At 43.5% G+C, this 12465-nt stretch overlaps 1 protein-coding gene across 3 annotated transcripts in view; it reads left to right on the top strand.

Moving 5' to 3' along the window:
- SLC2A12 (solute carrier family 2 member 12) overlaps nucleotides 1-6292 on the top strand; it is a 41690-nt gene extending 35398 nt beyond the window's left edge. For all 3 annotated transcript variants that reach the window (XM_006136269.4, XM_006136268.4, XM_025178059.3), the window contains one exon: nucleotides 2940-6292. In XM_006136269.4, coding sequence (XP_006136331.1) covers nucleotides 2940-3039 — 100 coding nt within the window. In that variant the 3' untranslated portion in view covers nucleotides 3040-6292. The remainder of the gene's footprint in view (nucleotides 1-2939) is intronic.
- The last annotated feature ends 6173 nt before the right edge of the window (nucleotides 6293-12465 follow it).

Here is a 12465-nt window from a genome sequence, read left to right as displayed (position 1 = left end):
CTAGGCACAAGGACGCAGGCATGACCCCAGACACACCGAGGAGTGCTGCACACAGCACACGGGCACGCCTGCACGTGCAAGGCAGCACCCGCTCCCGCGGGCAGTGCTGTGAGACACAGGTGTGTGTGTGGGCCCCAGGGAGGGCCAGGCTGCTCCCAGCTCCTCTGCCACCCATGGGGGGATCCTACTGTGGCCGGACACTTTCCTTGCCTGCTTGTCCATGGGCCGGGGTGGGAGGAAGTGGGCAGCATGGTCCTCTGGGCACCTTGGGGCCCCTGTGAGGCAAGGCCTTGCTCCTGGGACATACCCCTCCTCTGGCCCGAGGACTGTTGGTCACTGCTCCCAGAGGAGGACATGGACTCAGCGACAGTGTCTGCATGGATGACTGACTGCCTCTCCCTCTTCGTGTTCTCCATAGCCAGACCATTCGGGACTGAAGGGCGAGCCATACCAACCGAGCCAGCCGCCAGAATGGGGGGGACCCAAAAGCGTGCCAGGGTCCATGAAGACCTGATACGGCAGCGTGTTAGTGTCCTGCACGACATGCAGCAGATCCTGGCAGAGAAGATCCGGGAAGACTCAGAGTGACGGAACCGCGCATGAGACCAGCTCATGCAGCGGTGCGATAGCATGTGTGCTATCACGAGGGAAATGATGGCACACCTGCCTGCTGTCACTACTCCTGCCTACCACCCTCCTGCCCTCCCTGCTATGCCTATTCCCCCTTCCCCTGACCCCCCAAGCAATGCCCATGCCCCTTCCCCCTATCATCCCTGACCCTGCTCCAGGCCCTCCTTCTCTCCCCTCCCCCTTCCCGCTAGCCACCCCCCTGTGGTCCCAGGACCCACCCAATCCCAAGTCCTATGAGATCCCCATACCTGAGGTGGCACATCCAGCTGCCCCCCACACCACTCCAATCTCCCCTCCCCCTCCAGGTTATGAGCCCTCCTCTGTCTCCCCCTTTTTTTTTGTTAAAGACAAATACAAAGTTTGTTTTGGTCAAAACGAAACTGTTGTCTTTATTGAGAGGTCAGGGAAGAGGTGAAGGGAGGGGTTGTGGTGGGGAAGGGATAGGGCAGCAAGCCAGAGGCCCCTATGGGGAGGCTCTGGGAAGAGTTACTGTGGTCCTTGAAAGAAATTCTTCATCAGGGCCTCCCAGATGTGCACCCCGACCTGATGGGCCTGGCGGATGGCAGCTGTCCGCAGCTGCCCAATGGCTCTACCCCCTTCCTCTCTACAATGTTGTGGAGGACACAACATGCCAACACCACCTCGGGAATGTTGTGCTCCCCCACGTCCAGGCAGGTCAGGAGGCAGACAAAGGCACACTCCACCTGAATCCTGTCCCAGTTCAGGTGGACATTAAATTGCTCCCTGCTGGAGTCCAGGTGGCCGGTATAAGGCTTCATTAGACACACAATCAGTGGGTAGGCTGCATCCCCCATGATGCACGATGGCATCTGCATGTCCTCAACTGCAAAGTCCCAGCTAGGGAAGAATGTTCCTGCCTCCAGCTTCCCATAGAGGCTGGAGTTCCGAAAAATCTAGGCATCGTGCCCTGCCCGACCACCCGACAAAAATGTCCATGAATTGTCCATGGTGGTCAACCAGGGCCTGCAGCACCATAAAAAAGTTGCAGTTGATGTACTGGGCTGCTCTATCCTGAAGTGCACGCATCGGGATGTGGGTCCCGTCAGTCACTCCCCCACAGTTTGGGAACCCCAGGGCATCAAATCCAGCCATGATGGGGTCCAGGTCTCCCAGGCGGATGACCCTCCACAGCAGGATGGAGGTGATGGCCCTCACAACCTGTATAAGGAGACAAACAAGCACACAAAACAGAGAATGAGAGAGGGGGTGCCTGAGCCTTTGGGAGGTGCCCCCCTCTCATTCCCTCCTCCCCTTCAAACACACCAGAGCCACCCCCTATGAGGTCAACCCCCCAGCAGCAGGAATATCCTCCCTTAGTCTCCTCTTTTCTAAAATGAAGAATCCCAGTCTTTAATCTCTCTTCATATGGCAACTGTTCCAAACCCCTAATAATTTTTGTCGCCCTTTTCTGAACTTTTTCCAGTGGTAAAATATCTTTTTTGAGATGAGGCAGCCACATCTGTACACAGCATTCAAGATGGATTTATACAGAGGCAAGAGTAGAGAGATACCATGGATTTATACAGAGGCAGTAAGATATTCTCTGTCTTACTCGCTAATCCTTTTTTAATTATTCCTAACATTTGGTTTCCTTTTTTGATTGCTCCTGCACATTGAGTGGATGTTTTCAGAAAATTATCCACAATGACTCAAAAATCCCTCTCTTGAGTGGCAATAGCTAATTTAGTCCGCATTATTTTGTAAGATTTAAGGACTCAGTCTCCTTTGCTCTCACCTTTCTCCTGTATCATTGAACAAACTTCAAAAAGATAATTACTACAAAGATGAAAGCTAGCAACATGCAAGTGTTTGTTTCACATGGCATAGCAAAGTATGTTTCCTTTGCCTATCTAATTCCAATATAAAAGGTAAAAAGTTAAGCAAAAAGTGCCACCTAATGGAGACATGGGGTAACAGGCTACTGCCATTCATGGGACCATATCGGTCTTAGGGTACTGAATAAACAGCAAAATAGCTAAAATACTTAGACAAAAATTAAGCTTTAGATATTATGTGTCAATGCATTTTGGCAGTCTTTGTTCCTTACATTACTCAGTAATTAGTATTTTGTATATAAGCTGGTCAAACATTATTTATTGAATAACTTTTCAACAAATCCTTGCAACAGTAGTTGAATGTATTACTAGGAACTGATTGTTCATTATGTGACCATCTGCAATTACAGCTTATTTCTGTGTCAGTGAACTGGCCAAAGGGTTAGACATATTTAGAAAGGGAAAATAAATTTTTGCCATTTGATTGAATGCTAAATGTTTCTTCTCTTTCAGGAGGTATGCAAAGAGCTCAATTTTTCGGATTGGCCAACGTAGAGAGAAACTTGTGCCAATAGAACTTCCCAAGAGAGATCTTCATGAGCAGTTTTACTAGACTTGAGAAGGTTATTTATCCAAGACAGCTTCTCAAGAGAACTAATGCTCAAAAATGTCCTGAAACACTGACACTACTACACAACACTTTGTATCTTATTATGTACAAGATAGTCTATACTCCATTCTTTACTAGCTTTGTATTGCCACTGAAAAAAAAACATTTAAAATTTTTGTAGTTTAAAGTTTATTAGAATGAATTAAAATAGGTAAAGCCAACATTCCTCATCACCTCTACATTAACCCACCTCTGAAATATGGAAGGTTACTGGGCATTGAAATAAAACAGTTACAATATTTAACACAGGGACAACCATACTCCTAACTTCTTCATGTGGGGACCCTCAGGGAGATGGAAAGAAATCAATAGCTCCTCTATCCTAGGAGTTATCCTAAGACAGGAAGAATCAGAGTTGACTTGAAGATCACTTTGTGTCACAATACAGTTCACAATAGACTGGGAGCCTCTAATAGAGAAAAGGAAGAATCTGTGCAGTGCAGTTATTGATTAGCAGCTTTATTATTCCCATCTGATCATGCTGTAGGTCTACATGACTCTCTCAGCACTCTTGACCCAGCAAGCAGAAGGTCTTGTGTGAAACTTGGATTGGATTCCACTGTCTACTTCAGTTATTCCAGAGTCCTGGTCAGGAACGTGAAAGTGATCTTTCTTGGACAATCATCACTTGCCCTACACTATGCACTAGCTAGTTCACAATTGCTTTGCTGAGCAATAAGCTTGATTAACTTTTAAAACAGCAGCAATAACAATTAAAGCTATGTTGTTGAACTTCTAGATTAGGGAATCTACGTGGCAGATAAGTACTAAGGAGAATGGGGAAAAAGAAACTCAGACACAAATTACCATTTTTCAGTGCTCTCTTACATGCTGAGACACACAGAACTTGAATCTATATTCAGTATGACCATAATTAGCTCATTGTGCTGCTTAGAAATGTCAAGCTATAACTGTCACCAAATACAGCCTCTAATACCTAACACAAGTATACGGAGTGGCTATGGTGGTCACATTTCACAAATCAATTGGAGGAGCTTCCATTCTCTTTGGGCATGTCTACACAGCAGGGCTAAACCTGAAATAAGCTATGCAACTTGAGCTATGTCAATTGTGTAGCTTAATTCAAAATAGCTTATTTCAGCTTTTGGTGCTTTCTACACAGCAAGAAGTCCAAGAAAGAGCATTCTTCCTTCAACTTCCCTTACTCCTCATAAAATGAGGGTTACAGGAGTCGGAGTAAGAAGTCCTCTCGACATTATTTTGACATTACGTAGAAATAATTGCTTGCTGGGTAGACATGGACTGTTATTTCTGAATAATGACAGTTATTCCAAAATAACAACTTAACCTTTGCCTAGAAGTTCATTAATGTTCTGGTAGAGCAAACTACCAGAAAACAAGTAAGTGACTCAAACAGATGGTATCAAGTTGTTATTTTAGGGAAATCCTGATGGTTCACCACAAGTCCGCAGTGGAGTCTCTTTTCGTTATAACCAGGATTTAGTCAAAGAATCAGAAGTGATACCTTCAGTTGATATTTGCCTGCAACTTCTTGGCAAGAAATATGATGCTGCTTTAATTACTCTCATCTCATTGAAAAACCAGATTTCTTTTGTACAAGAGAAACTGTAATTTTCCACCCCATCTGGCTAAGCTATGGGCTTATTCAGGATATAGCTTCTCAAGCAATTAAGCTTTCCATCAAAGATTGAAGAAGTGCATCATCTACTAAACCATTAACCACTAAGTTTGAATACCAGAGAAAAGCTAGAGAAAAGTCTTAGATACACATTTCTAGCAGCTGTTAGGAATTTAGCTACCTCAAGATGTGAGCCTACTGATCACAGTTTTACCTTATCCTGCATGCTATGGAAGGCTACAGCTTGATCTCCCAGAGAATTCACTTCAAAGCTCTATCCAACCATTTTATACAGAAAGTAGCAGATGTACTCTATCCCCCTGCCAATGCAGGACTTTTAATACCATGATATTTTCCTTGTTTTAAAGAATGCAAACCCTGGAGCTTCCACCAAATCCCTTAGATCAGTGCTCCAGGGACTGGTAAGGTCTCATAGTTGGCCTTTTTTCATGACACTGGTAGTGTTAATACATTACCATGAATGTCAATTTTGGACTGATTTCTGATCAATCAAATGAAGAACATTTGCTATTCCCCTTTCTGATGAGAGTGATAGTCACTGTTGGAAACACTGAAATACTGCTGTGCACACTAAGTGGGGCAAAACCCCAGTGCAGGTAAGTGCAGCAGCGGGAACCCAGCCCTTCTACTGAACACAACAGCAGCTTCCACTAACTCCCCTTCTCCCTCTAAAAGCACTCCATTACCAGAAGGAGGAGTTAATAGGAGAGAGAATCCTCACCTGCAGGTTAGAGCTAGGAGGCAGCTGCCATTGTTTAGAAGGGAGGAATTGGAGTGGCTGAGTTGGCAATGAGAAGCCAAGGAGTGAGGAGAGCCAGAGAAGAGTGGAATCCAGGAGAGTAAGATTTATGCACTCATATACATTTTATATGCATTTAAGTTTGAATTGTCAACTTGCAATTGTTACGTACACTTTGAAGGTGGCAAAGGAGTGTGCAAAAGCCAGAAAGCAGACCACGACCCACAATTTCTTCACCTTTTAGACGTCTCAGGAAATTTTGGATTCAGACTCATGATTTTCAAACTCTTCAGGCTACATCTACATTACAGCCAGCTCTGAGATCGATCCACCAGCTGTTGATTTTGTGGGTCTAGTGAAGACCCATCAAATCAACTGCAGATCATTTTGCAGTTGATCTCTGTACTATATCCCCTCTCAGATGCCCCCGAGGAGAAAAGTAAGATAAGTGGATGGGAGATTTTTTTCCCATTGACCCCCATGTGTAGATCCTATTGTAACTTGACTGGAGGTATGCTGACTCCAGCTACATTATTCATCACTATTTACCCGCAGTTATTCACATAGCTGGAATGGTGAACCTGGTTGATTTTCTGTGGTAGTGGAGACATAGGCTTAAGGTTGGCTATAGTGTAACTTAGCCTGAATTTTCCTTCCGTTAAGGAAGTATAAGCGAGTTAGTAATTTTAAAATACTAGTGACCTTCCCTTTATTAAATTCTCCATCTTGGGACTATTGAAACAGAAAGAATATTAACATTTATAGAGTACTGTTTATGTAATTTGGTTACTTTGTGTTTCTCACCACTTGAATAATAAAAAATCTAGGCTGTTTTTTGTTTTGTTTTGGTTTTGGTTTTGTTAAATACACACCAGATAGAAAAGCAAGAGAGACAGATTCATTTTCATCTTCTCATGCAGTAGCCAACTATTATGTTAGGGCTGCAAACACTCAATGTTGAAAAAAACCCTGTGAAATTAAACAAAATCACAGAATATTCCATTTTCTCTTAGACATTAGGACAAAAGTACTTTTAGAAAACAGACAAACAAACAGAAAACAAACCTACATAGGACAGTGTTCTGTTATTTGTAGGATGTTGTCTGTTGAAGGATATTGTTGTTTGGTTTGCCACATGCAACTAGTTTTCTCATTTCTATCTTTTTGGCACTGTAGGAGCATGACTTCCCAATCAGCAGATCCCTTCATGGCTCAAGATGCAGTCGCAGGCTCTCATCACATGGAGCCCAGTGCCAAACACCAACCCAGTGCTGCTGTGGCTACTTCTTCTCATAACTCGGTCCTCCAGCCAGGTCTCTTAGGGTTCATCTACACTGCACCCTTAGCTCGAAATAAGCTACACAATTTGAGCTACGCAAATTGTAGAACATATTTCAAGTTAATTTTGAAATAGCTTATTTCGTAATTTGGCATTGTCTATGCAGAGGTTTACGGGGATGTCAGAATAGCGAGCCTGTTATATTTCAAATAACGGGCTTGTTTCAAAGACATGGAATAGCTATTTTGGGATACCGGAAGTATCCCGAAATAGCGCCACAGTGTAGACATACCCTCATAGTCCCTCTTCATTCAGACAGGACTGGATTAAGGTGGGGGGGGGGGGTTAAGGCTAATAGGAGGGAAGTAATCAAACATATCTACATATATTTGCATATTATTTATGTAAAATTAAGTTTATTCTATTCTGAATATACTCAATTCTTCAAGCATGCTTCTAAGTAAGAAGTAGGATGAGACACATGATGCTGTCCTCTTAGGCCTCCTTCTTCCTAGATAGTAGAGTGCTCATCTGTAAGAGGGTGAACACTGCAACATTCCCCATCCTGTTCACCTCTTTCAACTTTGCCCCTCTACTCTTAGCTCTCCACATGGCACAGTGCAAAGCCAACCCCTACGGTTGCTTTCCCCAAGCTATGGATTCTACTCCACATGTCTTTTTTCACTGACTGCAGTCTGGGAGGCAGCAGCTTTTATTATGTAAAAGGAAACCACTGAAGTAGCAGAAGCATCCATGGAAAAGTTACATTGGGTGGCATCGTGTTTTAGAATGTCTTGCTCAGAAAGGTTGGCTGGCTGAGGACAATGAATTACTGTTTTCACATTGAACCCAAAGATTATTGGTGGAGAGACACTCACTTGGCATAGTTCATCTGCAGTAATTCACATCAGACCATTCTATCACCAAGATCCTCCACAATTAGAATCCTAGAATAGAATCATAGGTTGGGAAGTGACCTCAAGAGATCATCTAGTCTGGTCCCCTGCACTAATGGGAGAACTAAGTATTATCTATTCTAGAATGTGAGATCAGCAATTTTGACATCAAATTTTTAAACATGAGTTCTGAGTACACCAGCCTCTCCCCCCGATGAGTTGCATTGGTTTGTTTTATGCTTTCTCTAAGAAAATCAGCTAGAAATGGTACAGATCTTTAGATAGTTGCCCACTTCTCTACAATGTTATCTGTTCAAAATCACTGTACAAACATTAAACAAACTTAATCTAAAGCCTTTCAGCTTTTGAATGACCAGGAATTGACAAAACAGAGCTATTCCCTGTTGTGCTCTCTACCCCGCCTTACCTCCCCGCCCAAACAAAAAGACTTCATTGAAAATCAGCATCTTAAAAGAGCTTTTATGATCTTTTCCCCCCTTAACATGCTCAGAATTTACTCAAAGACACTGACTAAGATTCTGCTTATATCAGACATTAAAAAAAAAAAACCCAGAGGAGACCATAATTTATTCTTGTGGGAAAAGCTGTTCTCCTTGACGTCAATAAAACTACACAGGTGTAACTGTCAACAGGAATTGGAGGTTGTTCAAATTCTCTTCTCAAATCACACTCATTCTTTGCTGACCCAACATTTTCCAATTGGGAAAGTTAGTTTGGGTTGTGGCAGAAAAATGAGGACTTACCTCAGGTTTATTTAGCTTTATTTTCAGTTGGAATGAAATTCAAAAGAAATCAAATGTGAGGTACTTTTGTGAACTGCCAGAAAACCAGAAAATGGATAGAACCTGCCTTTAGCCTATTCAGCCAGTCTTTTTATCAGTCTGTCTTAGCCTGCTAAGAAGTGGATTTAAAATCCTTGAGGGAGAAGGGAGGAAGAACATCATTCTGTGTTGAGCTTCCTCCGGTACTTTTGCAACCCCTTAAAAAGATGTGTTAGCCTGTGGAACTTGGCGAAGCATAAGGAAAGCTCTAGGTTGCCTCTGTGCATCCCATTACAAAAAAATACAAAGAAAAAAATTGGATGTCTTGGATTTTTAGTACAATGCAGCATTGAACACAGTGCATCATACATGTGAAGCTCCTTGATGGAAGATACTGTACTTTTAAATGTTTCGTTATTCCTGCAAATTTATGGAAATTCCTTCCTTATATATAGGTCTGCCTGGAGTTGGATCACATCTGCAGGTTCTGTGCCAGCTTCCTACCCTACTGCTCTGGTACTGTGTCTTCCCCTTACCACCCCTTTGCCCTGACCTACCCCTCCACAGGAACTCAGCAATTGCCCAAAAATGGGAACCAGTGCACAGATGATGGTGGTGATGGGCACTCAGACCCAGGAGGCAGCATTCAGAGCTGTCTGCCAGCCTCAGCAGAGGAGAAGGACAAAGGGAGCCTCTTTCCATTCTGTCAGCTAAGCAGAGCTCTGGAGAAATCAGGGTGGGGGTTCTGGGGAGGGGTCCATGCCCATTCAGTTTTCACCCACAGCTGGCACAGGTTCTTGGGGTAACCGGCTTTTTAGTGTCCGGTCAGCAGTGTGTTCCTGCAGCATGGGGAGATGCAGACAGGAGGGAGCTGCTTTATCTTTCTTGGTTGCAGGAGCACTCCAGCAGGGCATCAGGAACAAACTCACTCCCCTTCACCTGGTCCTGGCCATGCACATATCCCTTGCCTGACAACAAGAGGGCCTAAGACTGTAGCCTTACTAGCCTATAGGTTAATCTCACCTTGTTTCCAGGGGTAACAGAAGTCCTACCGGTTTATTCTGCAGTGATCTTGTGTTAGGTCTTCAGCCCCAACTTCTGGGCTCTGTCATCATTGTGCACCTTGTCTCAGAGAACATCACAATGTCTCTACCTTCCCACATTCGCCAGCCCCTTGAAGTTCATCCTTTTTTCAAGCAAGCAGCTTCCAGGCCTCCCCCACCTAATTCCAACTAAAACCATGAACATATACCACTTCTATCTCCCTCAGGCTTAATTGGTCATCCCTCTTATCTTACCTCATTCCTTAGCTAAACATGGAATCCCAAGGCTACCTCTCTCAGATTCTAACTCCTATTTCAAGGTCCGTCACAGGAGCTACCTCCTTCCTGCCACCTATTACCAGACCCAGCTTAAAAAGAGGGTGCTCTCAATCTTCTAGATGCTCCCCCAACAAAACTCCCTCTCTCTGTTAGCCTTCCTTTTCCAGCTGTCCAACAATTGGAATCTATCCACCAAGTCAGGATAAGCAGGAGAATAGCTCCTGCATCACAGGTGGAGCTGAGCTGACCCTCCTGAAACAGCCAACCAGACTGTGAAAAGGCAGTGATCCTGCACCAAGCTCTAAGCAGCCAGACTTCTAAGCCCTCTTCATGATTACACGTGAAGAAATCAGCTTTGGGGCAAGTTATCAGCTCTGGGGCAAGTTATCTTTTTTCATATCATCCTCTTCTGCCGTTCTTATTGCTTGATGGGGAAATTGCTATCAATTTGTCAACATCCTTCCATTACTAGGAAGTGCCCAGGAATAAATGCAGCATTCTTGATATCGTCTTAGCAATAGCATTTGGCAGGAGATCATTAGATTCTTGATTTGTGCCTCTATATCTTCATGATGCCTCTATACAGGTAATCTAATAAAACTACATTGGTTTATTATTACGGCCACACTACATTTTTTCTACAGAGCTCATGTAATTTACTTTCCACTATCACCCACTTGGTCCTTTGCACCATTACCTCTTTCTGAATAACTGTATACCATTTCATACTGGTGTCATAGCCTGCAAGTGTTCTCCACCCCACAAATACACAAAATGCAACTGGCTCAGGAACTCCTCTGGCAGCTACCTCCCAACCTCTCATTAAGGACTGGACATGTTTGTGTTCCTGTTCTCACCTCACACTCCCCATTGATCAGGCATCTGGGGGGAGCGGGGAACACAAAAACCAAAATTGTCTGAGAAAGCAGAGGGACAATAAGGATCTATACATCTAACCATGGAGGCCTTTTGTCTTAACACAACCTCTGAATTTGCAATTATTTGGAAATTTAACTATCACACATTTCTGTCCCCTCTTCTAGATCTTTGATCAAGATATTAAACAAAATTAAGACAGGATCACTGCAGCAGCCCATTTTATGCCTGCCCCCAGCTTGATTTATTGCTGTTTCATTAACCTTCATTCATACTCCATCAGTCAGCTTTCACTCCAAGTAACTACTAATATCCAAGCCAGTATGTTTTGTTTCCTCAAAGAATTTTAATGAAAATCCAGAAATACTTCACTTACTGCAGCCAATTGTTTTACAATTTGATGCAGAAAGCAGCAAGCAAGGCCACCTCTTGCAGCTGTGTACCCCAAACTCTCTGTCAGCAGCTAAGGACTGAAAGATCACACCCCAGCTAAGGACTGAAGGATTACACCCATCATATTTACTGCTCATTGTCCCATTCTCTCTCTCAACCTGAATTCAGAACTGCTGCATTCCTGGAAGTGAGTTATGCAGCTCCTCTAAACTAAACCCATTACAAACTTTATACCATCATGCATTTCCCTAATGCCACATTTTACACAAACCATTTTAGAAATTACAGCATTCAAAATCTGTCCTTACAAGTTATTTTTCAGAGATGAACAATTGGTTCAGTAATCAGGAAAAAAGCCTGAGATAAGATAGTCTGGCATTCATGTCCTTACTCTGTCACATGTACTCTGTATGAACTTGGGCCAGATTCACAATGGGGATAACACCTAAGACCAGAGGAGCTGGAACCAAACTATAAACCCTGGCTGTGTCTACACTGGCAAGATCTTGCCGCCTGTCTACACTGGCCATGAGTATTTGCGCAAGAACACTGACCTTGTACTGTACAAAATCAGTGCTTCTTGCGCAAATACTCTGATGCTCCCGCTCAGGGATAAGCCCTCTTGTGCAAGTATTCTTGCACAAGAAGGCCAGTGTAGACAGCAACGTTAATTTTTTGTGCAAGAAAGCCTGATGGCTAAAATGGCCATCGGAGCTTTCTTTCGCAAGAGAGCGTCTATACTGGCACGGATTCTTTTGCGTAAAATACGTGCTTTTGCGCAAAAGCATCCGTGCCAGTGTAGATGCTCTCTTGCGCAAATACTTTTAACGGAAAAACTTTTCCGTTAAAAGTATTTGCGCAAAATCATGCCAGTCTAGACGCAGCCCCAGTGTATAACAGAAACCACTTCAAGCCAGGAGGTGCTACAGCCCTAGTTCCAGCACCCATGACTAAGTCCTAGGTCTGCTTTGAATTAGTTATCAAGGTACCCTAGACCAGTGTTTCTCAACCAGTGGTACAAGTAGCCTTAGGGGTATGTGAGAGAAGTCAGAGGGGTACATCAACATAACTGAAATTTGGAGAAAAGTGAATTTTTGTTTTAAGTTTTACAGCGCTCTATTATTTTTGTACTTTTTACGCCCAAAAATTTCATCGCCCGTCCTGCTACTATTAAGTTGTTTAAACAAATGTGTTGCAATGGTAGAAAAAAATTGTGTGTCTGAAAACTGTAGATACTGAGGCTACCGATAATTTTTTTTAAAGGGGTACTTTATAAAAAAAAAAAAAAAAAAAAGTTGAGAAACACTGCCCTAGACATTGTAGTGTCAAGTGCTCTGGAGCCAGCAGAAAGATATCTAACCGAGTCAGCAGCAAAATGCAGAGGAAAGGTGTGAGGCTAATGCCCCTGCACCAGCCAACTTACTCCAGTACTAACACCTATTGATGCAGGCCTGAGGTCCC

The sequence above is a fragment of the Pelodiscus sinensis genome, chromosome 3 (genome assembly GCF_052426305.1).
Source record: "Pelodiscus sinensis isolate ZL-2025 chromosome 3, ASM5242630v1, whole genome shotgun sequence".
In the NCBI taxonomy this organism is placed as follows: domain Eukaryota; kingdom Metazoa; phylum Chordata; order Testudines; family Trionychidae; genus Pelodiscus; species Pelodiscus sinensis.
The sequence above is the reverse complement of the archived record's forward strand: the minus strand, read 5'-3'. Positions and strand labels throughout refer to the sequence as shown.